General features: G+C 40.1%; 1 protein-coding gene across 4 annotated transcripts in view; it reads left to right on the plus strand.

Annotated features, from left to right (window-relative positions):
- Positions 1 to 14,297, plus strand: part of SLC44A1 (solute carrier family 44 member 1) — a 196,051-nt gene that overhangs the window by 125,488 nt on the left and 56,266 nt on the right. For all 4 annotated transcript variants that reach the window (XM_031027621.2, XM_031027620.2, XM_031027619.2 and 1 more), the window contains exon 13: positions 9,535 to 9,672. In XM_031027621.2, the coding sequence (XP_030883481.1) occupies positions 9,535 to 9,672 (138 nt within the window). The remainder of the gene's footprint in view (positions 1 to 9,534; positions 9,673 to 14,297) is intronic.

Below are 14,297 nucleotides of genomic sequence, written 5' to 3' on the forward strand. Positions count from 1 at the left end.
ATGCCCTCTTCTAATAGACCAAAGATAAAAATGGACTTTATCACCATTTATGGCTAAGTGATTCAAGAGTAGCAGTGCATTTTCCATTCACTCAAGGATAGTCTGAGGGTGGTAGTCCTGTGGCCGTGGTGGTGAGCATGCCTGGAGTTGGCTTTATTAGAGTTCTGTGGATAATATGAAAAAGCAGGCATGACATTTCATTAGCAAAATAAATTCTTATAGATTGTAATACCGTATGGATGGAAAGTGTTTGGAAGGTCGTTATTAAAAATAATTAGTATCGGGGCGCCTGGGTGGCTCAATCGTTAAGCGCCTGCCTTCGGGTCAGGTCATGATCCCAGCGTTCTGGGATCGAGCCCCACATCGGGCTCCCCGCTTGGCGGGAAGCCTGCCTCTCCCCCCTCCACTCCCCCTGCCTGTGCTCCTCTCTCACTGTGTCTCTCTCTGTCAAATAAATAAATAAAATCTTAAAAAAAAAAAAATAATTAGTATCAGCCATAGCAATCTGAAAAATTACATTCTTTAAAATTCAGAATGAGCCTTATCAAAAAGTTGATGGATGCACTAAAAATAATCATCATTACATTTTGTACCCATCACTAGATAGCTCATCCGCAGAGAGAGATGCTAAACCCACCTTTCCGGTCTCAGTTTCTACCACCTTCCCACAGGAACCTTTTGCTCTCACAATTAACCAAACATGCCTGGAATGACATCCTTCCAACACTTGAGTAACTCCTACTGATCCTTCATGATTCTGTCTGAGCATCACCGCAAAGACGTCTTCTCTCAGTACCACGGTCCGTCCACTGACCTTTCACAGCACGGTTCATACCTCTGTGAAAACACTAAGAACATTAAACGGAAACCGTCTGTTTACATCTTTATCGCCACCTTTAGACCATTAGCTCCTCAAAGACAGGGATCTTAGTTTCTTCTCTCCCGAGACTATCACAGTGCTTGGTATAGAATAAGTGGTCTTTAAATGTTTTCTGAATGAGGGGTGCCTGGGTGGCTCAGTCGGTTAAGCGTCTGCCTTCGGCTCAGGTCATGATCCCCGGGTCCTGGGATCGAGTCCCACGTCGGGCTCTTTGATCAGCGGGGGACCTGCTTCTCCCTCTCCCTCTGCCCCTTTCCCTGCTCGTGCTCTCTCTCAAATAAATAAATAAAATATTTAAAAAAAACAAATGTTTTCCTAATGAATTATTAATCAGTGAATATTTGGATTTTAAAAGACTAATAGGGTGATATAAAACCAGAAGAAAGAGTCTCCAAAAGGAGATATGTAGTTATACTGAAGGAAGAGAACAAATCACATGATGTTAAGATGCTCAGTAACCAGGTGAAAAAATCCAAAGTTCTCAGCTCATCCCAAGCTAAACATTAATCAGCAATTTAGTACAAACGGTCCTGAGATGTATATCCAAACTTCAAGTTGGTCTTTCTTATCCAAGTTTTGTGCAGTTTGGATCTTCACTGTTTAAAGATTCGAGGGAAGCATTAACATAGTAATAAATAAATGAGTGAAGGTTTAGGGAGAGTGATTCCGAACTAATACTTGGTTCTGTTTGGGAATATGAAATGCTTCACTCTGGGGACTGATTACCAGGCTGCTTCACGTCTCCTATTTGCACAGGAATTTCATTTGAAGTGAGGTCAACATATTGAAGAAATTAGAACACCTCCTGGCATGAGAGGTTATGCCTAAGTATCAGCTGCCAGTGGAATTTTTTTAACCCTTGTTCCTGTGAAATGTTTCAGAGCCAGGTGGGCACCCATCCGTTTAAAGTATGTAAGACAGTAGGAATCATGGCAGTACTGAAGAGATGAGCTCTAGAGACTTTTCTAAAATTTGAAAAAAAGCAGTAAGGCCCAAGAGTACGATCTGCTGGTGTTTGAAGGGGCATTCTTCTCAGCACTGTCACATACGTTTGGCAGTTACGAGGTTAGTGCTCTGCTAGAGATCAAGCCAGAGCAGGTTGTTCACACCTTTCCTTTTGTCTCTGGTGTTTATCACCGCTTTCTGAAAATGAAGTTCCTTTTTCCCCATACACGTTGGATTGAGTCCATACTTTGATAGCCTTGTAGGAGAAGGCACAGTGGATAATTGGGGGGATAGATAGTGGAGAGAGCCCAGATATTGAAGGTGTGTTTCAATCCCAACAGTTTAACTATTTGGCCAGCTCAGTGAAACCTCAGAGTCTCAGTTTCCTTCTTCAGTGAGTGGAGAAAAATATTCCTGTCCTCATAGGCTTTAGGTAAGGATGAAATCTAATGCAGATAAATCAACACTTACAGTGCCTGGCTCTTGGTCCTCACCTAGTTAAGTGTTATCGCTCTCCCCCGCTCCCCTCATTTTATTGTTTTATAAAGAACTCCCAATATTTTACTGTAAGATAAGAGTCTGGCAAAGATAAAACAAGAGGCAGTTCTAAAGATGTATCTACTTTCTTTAAAAGTAGATAGAATGTAAAATACTGAAGAGTTTGGAAAACTAAGACAAAACAAAACATCACCCATGATCTCACCATGCTAACATAAGTTACCTTCATTGAAATACTTACTATTAGCTTTGAGAAAAAGTTTCTAATCTTTTACTTCAGTGCAGTAATGTCTTATCAGACATTACTTATAGACTGTCTTATCAGTCTATAAACATCATCTGTAAAATGGGGATAATAATAGTATCTGTAGTGCCCATAACCATGAGGATGCAGAGGGATGGTATCTTTAGTACTCCGAGCATGTGCCTGGACACAGCAAGTCCTCTGTAATGACAGCTCTTATTCTGTAGTACTGTTCACAGTTAGTTTCTTTTACATTTTTATAAAATATTTTATTTACTTATTTGAGAGAGAGAGCACGAGCCGGGGAAGGAACAGAGGGAGAAGCCGACTCCCCACTGAGCAGGGAGGCCAGTGCCAGGCTTGATCCGGGGACTCCAGGATCATGACCTGAGCCGAAGGCAGACACTTAACACATGACTGAGCCACCCAGGCGCCCCTCATTCTTATTTTTCAAAAATTTCTTGCCTAATCACCTGTTTACATTCTGAAATTATCTTTGGAGTGTTCAATAGAGTACAGTGAAATAATAATACTAATTATAATGCCAGCTAATATTTATTGAGCACTTACCATGTGCCAGGCACTGTGGCTCACAGTTTACATGTAGAGTCTCCCATTCAGAAATCTGTTTTGTCTACTCTTTGGAAATGGTTAATAATTAGTTAATGCCCTTTGCATTGTTTTCCTTCTGTCCTTTCTTTTGCTGTCACTCCTGAGATCAGTATGCAACTTTGAAGTCAAAAGCCTTGAGTAGGGCTGGATGACGCAGACCCCTGCTGGGCCAGTTGAGGTGCATTATGTTACTCATGGAAATGAGTGCATCCGACAGGGTCCAAGGCAGTAGAGAGTCGTAGAGACTGGTAAGCTGGGAAGTTCATATTCCATCCAAAGAGGGCAGTCACTTCTTAGTTCTGGTATACTCTTGCTATGTGAGAATTTATAGACAGTTTCTAACTCTTCCAGTTTTTCAAGTGAAGCCAGAATTCTGGATGTTCGCATTTTATCTCCTTGCTATTAAAATGTTGACCACTAATAAAAAAAATAACTGAGTGAGCCAGAGCAAACAAGGTATTTGGGCCACACAATGTCAGTTGACCATGGCCCCCCAGTTGCCAGTGCTCAGAAAATTTAGAGGATAATAGCAGAGGAGTGTTGATACTGAGGTAGAAGAGACCAGAGTCCTTTTGCAGCACCGTATGAATTTCCATAAACCCAATCCATGGTCCAGTGCCAAACTGCATGGAAAATATGGCTGGCTTCAAAAACGACCTTTGGGTTTTCAAAATAAGTCATTAATTATTTATAGCATAGCTGCTAGAGTTTTGCACATAAACAGAGTGAACTGTGAACTGCTTTTTGTTTCTGCGAGTGCTTATCTTAATGTGTTGGGAAGGTGATTGTACATCTCATCTAGCAGAATTCACTTTAGGTGGAGAGACTATTAGAACTAGAATCTGTTTCTTGTGGGCATTACTCAGGCCTTGGTTTACTTCGACACCATTTGGAGGTAGTGCGTTTAATACTGGAGGGGATCTGCTTTCTGGCTGCCAAAGCTCTTCTCGACATAGTATGAGTGGGAATTGCAAGGAATGTTTTTTGAGCACCTACTACCTGATAATATACTAAGATAATCTATATTACCACTTTCTCTCTACAACTCTATAAGGAAGGTTCATTTCCTCTGTAGAGAAAGTTGAGCCTAGCATCTTGTGGCAGACCATATGACCTAGAGATGGGGTAAGTTTCCAAATCTAAGTTTGTGTAGTTGTTGCCACGATATCACCCTGTTTCCCATATAAATATATACCCATTTTATCAACATAAAGAAGACTATAGATTATTATAGAGAGTATGCAAACATCTCAAACTTTCATGTTGCATGCTATAAACTAAAACAAGTGATGGTTTTAAAGACAATTTAAGATTTGCAACATATTTTTAATTCTTATATCTCTTAAAAAGTCTAAGAATTTAGAACCAAACTGAATGAAACGGATGGTGTAGGTGGGAGTTTTTGCCCCCTCCATTCCTCACTCAAAATAAGAAAGGGGTAATTTTAATTACTTTTTCTCTCATTTAATTTACAATGATCCACACATAGAGTTGCACACATCTGTTCCCTTTCCCTACCATTGTTGTCTAGCTCTCCCCTATTGAGTTATTATATAAAGATTTTAAAGAGAATTTTTAGGTCTGTAAGTGAAGAAAGGAAAGTGTGGAAATGTAAACGCTGTATTCTGGGACATGTGGCCAAGCAGGCCTGGGTTATCTACGTGGGGACCTTCTACCCTAACATTTTTTCTTCCATGTGACCAGGACTTTCTCACCTCATCCTGTCACACACCGATGTGACCAGGGACCACTTGGGCCTAATAGTCATCCTTTTAAAATGCTTCCTGGAGGGTGATCACCTTTTATTTTGCTTCTGGGAGTTATATAGCCTTAAGCCTCCATCCTGCCTGAGCAATTGTTGGGCACTCGCTAAATGTTAATCATTGATGCCTCTCTGCGGGAGGTTTAGCTCAAGATCAGGAAGGCTGTCTGAGAAGGGAGGTGGGCTGGAAAAACCTCATCCAAGTAGTAGAGCAGAAAGTTCAGAGAACAGTAATAGGGAAAGCCACAAAGAACTCAGAATTTCTTGAGAATCTTAGCGTGAATCCTTGCAGACAAGGAGGTATAAAAGTGGAAGGAAATTTTCACTAGCCTCCTGTGATCTGTAGTACAGTTTTCCTCCTGAAGAGGTCATCTTGACCTCTGTGTGTCACATGCAGCTCATCTTTCTGCCTTGGGAGTAGGAGAAAGAGCTTACAAAATATCCACTTAACTTTTTTCAGTTAGGCTGAATACAAAGGAGCTGCACAGATCTGTAGGAATATTGCCAAGAAAGCTAAATTTCTATGAGCATATCCAACCCTGGAACTTAGGAGTGGAGAAAAGAAATTATTGCTGCCTCCTTCCATGTCCACAAATAAATAGGCTTCTGCTCTAAATGTAGATGGATGGGTGGGGCAGCGTGGGGAGAGAAGAAAGAAGCAGGAGAGGAGGAATAATAATTTCTTCTGAAATTATTGAAAAACAGAAAAGCTTTTATGGTTTAGTTTGGGGATGTTAGGCTCCTCTGAGTTAGCTGGTCTGATGATAGAGGAGAGAGATTGGAGGTATGGGGATCCTCTCTTGCTTCTGTCTCTTTCAAAGAAGGTCCTTTTCAAACTGGGAAGGGTAGAATAGCATAGTTAAGAGTGAGTTGTTGATCCTCATTGAGGAGGTGAAATTTAAGACAGTACCTACTTGATTTAAATGGGTTATCCAATATCTTTGATTCTAGACATTATAATGGTTTTTTTTTTTTTTAACTTCAGGAAGCATGTCATAACAATATATAGTTAATATGGCAGGGTATTGTCCCCTGAAAACTTGTTATAAAGTAACTGGTTCATTAGTCTCTTGATTATGTCTTAGAATAAGGGAAGTAAGGTATTTTCCTTATAGGATGTTCTGTTTCAAATCACTACAGACATCTGTAAGTCGTTGAATTGAAGAATTATAGTGAAAGATGCTGAAAGACTTGGAAGTTGTAGAGAAAGGCACTAGAAGATTGGAAATCAGAAAATATGATTCGTATTTCAAAAGGGATAAGAAGATGGGTTGACAAGGTTGATACTGTTCCTGGGCAATACTCTAGAACAGGGGTCAGCAAAGTTTTTCTGTAAAGGAACAGATAGTCAATATTTTTGGCTTTGTGGCCGTATAGACTCTGTCACAATTGCTCAGTTCTGCCATTGTAGCATGAAAACAGCTATAAATGCCATGTAAGCAAATGAACATTGCTGTGTTCCAATAAAACTTTATTTATAGAAGTAGGAGCAGGCCAGATTTGGCCCACAGGTGGTAGTTTGACATCCTCTGCTTTAGAATAAATTATTAAGTGGGTTTTTGGGGGGGTTTTGTTTTTGTTTTTTGTGAGTATGGAGGGAACTGGTCAGTCTTCATTCTTTGGGAATAGATCAGGACTAGGAAGTTCTTCTCCATCATTTTTCAGCAGAGTTACTATTATTACATAAGATCAAAAGTATAGTTTATTTTGATGTCGTTGAGGCATTTGGCAGAATGTTTCGAAGGAAGCTTTAGAGATGAAGAAATGTAGACCACTGCAATTAGGTAGTTAACTCTTCAGTGCCTGCTATCTTTGAACTGATAAGAAGCATTGGCTGATGACACTATGAGAGCAAGCAGCAAATGAATGATACCAGAACAATTTAATAGTATCATTTCTTTAAAAGACTCTGTATGTTAGCTTTTGAGATAAAAAGAACTACAAACATGACGTAGTAGTGTACTCTGATAATAAATTACCCCAATATGTTTGACGGAATTATATATAGTAAAATGATACTGTCTTTCTCAAAGAGCATCATTTTACCCCACTGCTCCCTTCCTGAAAACGTAGTGTCCCACTCAGTATAGTTTTCTTTCCTTGGCCCTAAAACACACTGTAGTTTTTTTTTAAGATTTTATTTATTTAACAGAGAGAGAGAGCAGGGGGAGTGGCAGGCAGAGGGAGAGGGAGAAGCGGGCTCCCTGCTGAGCAAGGAGCCCCATGCAGGACTGGATCCCAGGACCCCAGGATCATGACCTGAGCCAAAGGCAGACACTTAACCCATTGAGCCGCCCAGGCACCCATATACTGTATTTATAATCAATAAATTTAATTGTATAATGGCAAATTAAATTTTTGGTGACTCAGACTTCATCTTCAAACCAGGTTCCTATTAACTAACAAGCATACAATAGGAACATTCATAAATTAAAAACTGTATCTCCAAAGCTCAGTGTTTAAACGGGAGTGGGCGGGGCACTTGGGTGGGCTCAGTGTTAAGCATCTGCCTTTGGCTCAGGTCATGATCTCAGGGTCCTGGGATCGAGCCCCGTGTCAGGCTCCCTGCTCTGCAGGAGGCCTGCTTCTCCCTCCCCCACTCCCCCTGCTCGTGTTCCCTCTCCGGCTGTCTTCCTCTCTGTCAAATAAACAAAATCTTTAAAAAAAAAAAATAAAATAAAGGAACAAACGGGAGTGGGCGATACAGGCTTCCAGTTACAGAATGAATAAGTCGTGGGGATGAAAGGTACAGCATAGGGAAAATAGTCAACGGTGTAATACTATGTGGTGGCAGATGGTAGCTACACTTGTGAGCAGCGCATAACTTACAGAGTTGTGGAGTCGCTGTACTGTATAGCCTAAACTAATGTAACATTGTCAACTATACTTCAATTTAAAAAGAAGACTTTACGGGGGCTCCTAGGTGTCTCAGTAGGTTGAGCATCTCACTCTTGGCTTTGGCTCAGGTCATGATCTCAGGGTCATGAGATCAAGCCCTGCATCAGGCTCCACGCTTAGCACAGAGTCTACTTGAGATTCTCTCTCCCTCTCCCTCTGTCCCTCCCCTTGCTCCCATGCGCACGCACACTCTCTCTCTCTCTAATAAATAAATAAAATCTTTTAAAAAAAGTAAACAAAACTTCACAGATAGCACAATGTAAAATAAGCCCTTCATGTGCAGCAGTTTTCCAACAATTTTAACATTCTGGACTCACCAACAATTTAAGTCCACACTAAACCAAAAATTCCTCAGGATTATAAGTTTTAGTCACAAAGCCTACATACTTTCCCTTCCGAAGACTCAGAAGTATTTGATGTTCTGGCATGTATTCACGTTTCCCAGAAAATGTCAGTCCTATTCTAGAATGCAGTGTACGAAGGGGAAAAAATTCAGAGTCTGTGACAGAGGGTCAGAGAGGACATGGAGCAGCAGAAGCAGGTATAATTGAATAAAAGTGTGTCAGCTGGGACTCAGTACTACAAGGGACAGAAAGCCAGCTCCATCTGGCCTAAAAAAGAGAGAGCGAGGAAGGGGGAGGGAGAAAAAGGAGTGATTCTTAGCAATTTATTAGCTTCTGTGGCTGTAAAGTCCAGAAATATGGCTAGTTCCTAATCATGCAAACACTGTCACCAAGTACAAGTCACTGGTTTCTCTCTGCTCTTACTTCCATGATGGTAGCCTTGCCCTCTCTTTCACATTGTGACCTTCACCAGCTTCAGGCTCTTCCCATTATGTTGGCCAAACAGCCCTGACAGTTCTTACCCCCACACCTCACTATTCAGGAAAATGAGAGAGCTGCTTTGTCAGGAGCTCCTATGGAAGAAGAAGGAGAAGAACTCCAGAAGCCCCAGGGTTCCCTTATCTTTTGCTTTCGTTGGCTCTATTAGTTTATGTACCAGTCCCTGAACCCGTTGTTGTGGAGGTGGGTAGAACGTGCTGATTGGCTTACATCAACCAAGGCCAACCCCCCAGGGCTAGAGGTAATGTCCCCCACTCAGACTCTAAGAGAATGGGGAAGGACTGTTTTCTCAAAGGGGACTTGGGGTCCTGCTCCCAGGAGGGAGGGCTATGTTGGGCAACAAACAGCTGTCTACTACAAGAACTTTAAGAAGTGATAGCATGGAGGAAAGCACCAAAGAGGAGGTCTTCTAGTTAAACAGCACAGCATCTTTATGCTTTTCACCTATTTGTGTAGCTTTTAAAGCATCACTGATATGGTAATAATGCATCCCTGATACTCATAGTGATGAACCTGAGACATCTAGGAAAGGTTAAATTATGTTTGATTTACTGAGACGGGGAAGAAGTTAATGGATGTTGGAAAGGTTTATGTGTGTGTTAATAAATATCAGTGTTTTAAAAGGACTTAAATAAGCCAACTGAAAAGCTCTTTTTATCATATTGGGTTTTTTGTTTCGTTTTTTTTAATGTCTAGTATTTCCTTGTGCTTAATCTTAACCTGTAGCTCACCAGAGCCATGGGTTTAACTGTGAACTGTTTTCACAAGCTATGCTTTAAGTGTATTTGGTTTATATCTTAACAAAGTAAAATTACATTTATTGATGAAAATACTGTTTTTTGCTTTTGTCCAGAATGCATACACAGCCACAGCCATCAACAGCACCAACTTCTGCACCTCTGCAAAGGATGCCTTTGTCATTCTTGTGGAGAATGCTTTACGGGTGGCTGCCATCAACACAGTGGGGGATTTTATGTTATTCCTAGGCAAGGTAAGACCAAATATGTTATCTGAGACATACAGTGAATTTTTGCATATATATATTTGCTTTTTCATTTGAAAAATACCTAGCCCACCAAGAAACTAAAAGTAATATATGTAATATAAAAGAACTTACAAAGCCCTTAGTATGTGTCGGGTACTGTTCTAAGTACTTTACCTGTATGGTGCTCATTTAATCCTAGCAACAAATTTGTAAAGGAAGTTCTATTATTATCCTCATTTTACAGATGGGGAACTGAGACATAGCAGTTAATTAATCTGTCCATGTTTCTCCTTACGCATTTTGATCTGTAAAGAATTCAGGAATAGTCTGCTTAGTGGTTAGGGGTGCTGTATCTGGAGCCTGACTACCTTGATTTAAATCCTGGCTCTGTTACTTACTAGCTTTGTGACCTGAGGCAGGGTACATAACCATTCTGTGCCTCAGTTTGTTCATCTATGGAAGTGGGATAATAACAGAGCCAAACCTCTAGAGTTGTGAGGATTAGACGGGTTAATACATGTAGTGTACCTAAGACAGTGCTTGACACATTGTAGGTTCTCGGTGAATGTTGGCTGTCATTGTTACTGTATATAAATGCCTTTAAAACAGAGCTGTGTGGGAATGAGATTTACCTGTCCTTAAAGTGTCTGAAAAGAGCTAATTTTTCTATATTATTAAAATCTGCAGAAAAATAAATAACATTATAATTGGATTTTTTGTATCTGTAGTTGAAACCATAAAATACTCAGAAAATTTGAAACATTGAACTGACACCACCATAACCAAATAATATCATTTTTATGTATTTCCTCCCGGTGTTTTTTCATAGGCTTATATATCTATAGTCCAACAATCGTAGCATACTTACCAGTTTGTTCTGCCCTTTGCGTTTATATTATATCATATCCAGTTCTCCTATTGCTTTGATAATCTTCATAATTATTCATAATCATGATGGGTAGTATTTTATCAAATGCTATTCATAGACATTCTCTTACTACTAAACACTTAGGTTATTCCAGCCACTGTGTTTTGAAAATGTTTTTGAAAAGGAAAAAATACTTGGTGTAGAGAGGCCAAGATACCAACTGTGCAGTTGTTTTGAAAATCTGTGATTAAACTTATACTATTGGATTTGTTCTCGTCATGTTTTTACAAGAGGAAATGTTTTATAGTAAGGATTGAATGAGTCAGTCCATGTTAAGGACTGAGTATAGTGCTTGACACTCTTATTAACTGTTGCTATTATTTATATGCTATATGACTAATTTAGGAAGCCTTCAGATTTTTTGTCTATTTTGTTTTACATATTTATAATTTATCCCTACTGCTAAGAAGGATATGAGGCAGCTTAAAATATGAACATATGCACACAGAGCAGTTAAAATAGAAGAGAAGCCATATAGAGGAATAACAGAAAATTATATTCAGGGGCAGCATTTTTTTAAAATTTTTTTATTGTTATGTTAATCACCATACATTACATCATTAGTTTTTGATGTAGTGTTCCATGATTCATTGTTTGTGTATAACACCCAGTGCTCCATGCAGAACGTGCCCTCTTTAATACCTATCACCAGGCTAACCCATCCCCCCAGCCCCCTCCCCTCTAGAATCCTCAGTTTGTTTCTCAGAGTCCATTGTCTCTCATGGTTCGTCTCGCCCTCTGATTCCCCCCCTTCATTCTTCCCCTCCTGCTATCTTCTTCTTTTTTTTTTTTTCTTAACATATATTGCATTATTTGTTTCAGAGGTACAGATCTGAGATTCAACAGTCTTGCACAATTCACAGCACCTACCAGAGCACATACCCTCCCCAATGTCTATCACCCAGTCACCCCATCCCTCCCACCCCACCCCCCACTCCAGCAACCCTCAGTTTGCTTCATGAGATTAAGAATTCCTCATATCAGTGAGGTCATATGATACATGTCTTTCTCTGTTTGACTTATTTCGCTCAGCATAACACTCAGGGGCAGCATTTGATCATGATGGTGATTTTAGTAAACTCTGATGGAGACACTTGCTCAGTACTAGGTACTGAGGAATGTACTTTATATGAAGTGTTATTCGTCCTCTCCTGTAGGATGAGCCACTACTATTATCTTCATTTTATAGCAGAGGAAGCCAAAGTTTAAAGAACTAGAATGTGACAGAGCTGGAGTTCAAACTTAGGTCTGTCTGACTTCTCAGTTTTCAGTCACTATGTGCTGACATTAAGTTTGCCCTTGGACTTTTTTTTTTTTAAGTCTTTTGATTCAGTAATTCTGTTGATGGTAAACCACTGCTAGAAATAATTCTAAATACAGAAAAATGCAGCATTATTTCTAATAGTTACCAGTTGCAAAAAATCTACTGCTTACCCATAGAGAAATGGTTAGAAATAATAGCAGACTATTACTCACCTGTTACACCATGTTTTTCATTAAAAGTTTATAATACGATCAGTACATATGACAAGTGAAAAGGCTGAGTAAAACTACTTGACTATAACTGTTAAGTACTGTTTAAGAATGTACATGAGAAAGAATTACTCTCTCAAAATGTTAATGATTATCTTTGGATATTGAAAATATGAGGGAGAGGGAAAAGCAAGATGGCAGAGGAGTAGGAGACCTAAATTTCGTCTGGTCCCAGGAATTCAGCTAGATAGGTATCAAACCATTCAGAACACCTACAAACTCAACAGGAGATCGAAGAAAACAATAGCAGCAACTCTCTGAACAGAAAAGCGACCACTTTCTGGAAGGTAGAACATGCGGAGAAGTGAATCCGAGGCAATATTTGGGAAGATAGACTGAGGGGGGAGGGAGCCACTGTCGGCCAGTTACCGGGAAGTGATAGAGCAGAGGAGCCTTGGAACTTTTAGAAGTCTGCTCCGCTGAGGGACGTCGCTCCAGTGGCTAAGTGGGGGGTGGAACCCTCACTGGGACAGTGTGGTCTCAGGACCCTTGGGGTCACAGAAAGACCAGGGGGTGCCTGAGTGCGGCAGAGCTCCCAGGTATCGGAAAAGGGAAGCCAGCTACAGAGACAGAGCCAAGGAGTGGGCTCTCAGCTCAGAGTTGCCATAAACCATGATCCACAGCAGAGTCCGGACCACTGCCCAACAAGCGACAGATCCGGGGAGACTCCCCTTCCTCCCCGGGGAGAAGCAGTGTGGGAGCGCACTGCAGGACTCTGCTGGGTTTGGAGACTCCAAAGAGGGTTGGGTGTAGGAGGTAGAAATGCTCGGTCACAGGCCAGGTGAGCACAGAGTGAGGCTGGAGACCAGAGAGACAGGAGTGATTGACTGCTTTTCTCTGGGGGCTCACTTTTGGAGGGGGGCCCCAGCTGTCGGCTCCTCTGGGACCAGAGATTGGGAGGCCGCCATTTTCATTCTCGTCCTCCAAAGCTGTACAGAAAGCTTTCAGGGAACAAAAGCTACCGAGAGCAAACCTGAACAGATTACCTAGCCTGGCCCCTGACAAGGGTGTTGCAATTCCGCCTCAGGCAAAGACATTTGAGAATCACTGCAACGGGCCCCTTCCCCAGAAGATCAGCAAGAACAGCCAGCCAAGACCAAGTTTACCGATCAATGAGAATGGCAAAACTCCAGCACTAGGAGAATACAGCACATAGAATTCATGGCTTTTTCCCCATGATTCTTTAGTCTTTCAAAGTTAACTTTTAAAATTTTCTTTATTTTTTTCTTTTTCTATTTTTTTTAGTTGAATTTTTCTTCTTTCCTTTTTCAACCAACATCTTATCTTATCAATTCCTTTTTTAAAGTCTTTTTTAATTTTCATTTTTACCCTCATATTCTATCCCTTCATTGTATTTAACCTTATTATATATATATATATATGTATATGTATATGTATAAGTTTTTCTTTCTTTAAAATTTTGGGATACAGTTTCTTCTAATGGTCCAAAATATACCCTAAATCTAGTGTATGACTTTGTCCTAGTTTCCCGCCTGATCACATTCTCTCTTTTTTTAAAGTTTTTTTCATTCTTTTTTTCAACCAATTTCTTATCTTACCAATTCCTTTTTTAAAAACTTTTTTAATTTTCATCTTTACTGTCATATTCTATCCCTTCATCGTATTTACCCTTACTTTTGTATATATATAAGTTTTTCTTTCTTTAAAAATTTGGGAGGCAATTTCTTCTAACAGACCAAAATATACCCAAAATCTAGTGTGTGGCTCTGTTCTATTCACCAACCTGATCATATTCTTTTTTTTTTTTTTTTCCTTTCTTTTCCCCCTGGTTTCAGGTCTCTTCTGATTTGTTTAGTGTATATTTTTCTGGGGTCGTTGTTACCCTTTTAGCATTTTGTTCTCTCATTCATCTATTCTCCTCTGGACAAAATGACAAGGTGGAAAAACTCACCTCAAAAAAAAGAACAAGAGGCAGTACCAACTGCCAGGGACCTAATCAATACAGACATTAGTAAGATGTCAGAACTAGAGTTCAGTATGACTATTATAAAGACACTAGCTGGGCTTGAAAAAAGCATAGAAGATACTAGAGAATCCCTTTCTGGAGAAATAAAAGAACTAAAACCTAATCAAGTCAAAATCAAAAAGGCTATTAATGAGGTGCAATCAAAAATGGAGGCTCTAACTGCTAGGATAAATGAGGCAGAAG

The sequence above is a fragment of the Leptonychotes weddellii genome, chromosome 14 (assembly GCF_054177405.1).
Source record: "Leptonychotes weddellii isolate Sample4059 chromosome 14, ASM5417740v2, whole genome shotgun sequence".
Classification (NCBI taxonomy): Eukaryota; Metazoa; Chordata; class Mammalia; order Carnivora; family Phocidae; genus Leptonychotes; species Leptonychotes weddellii.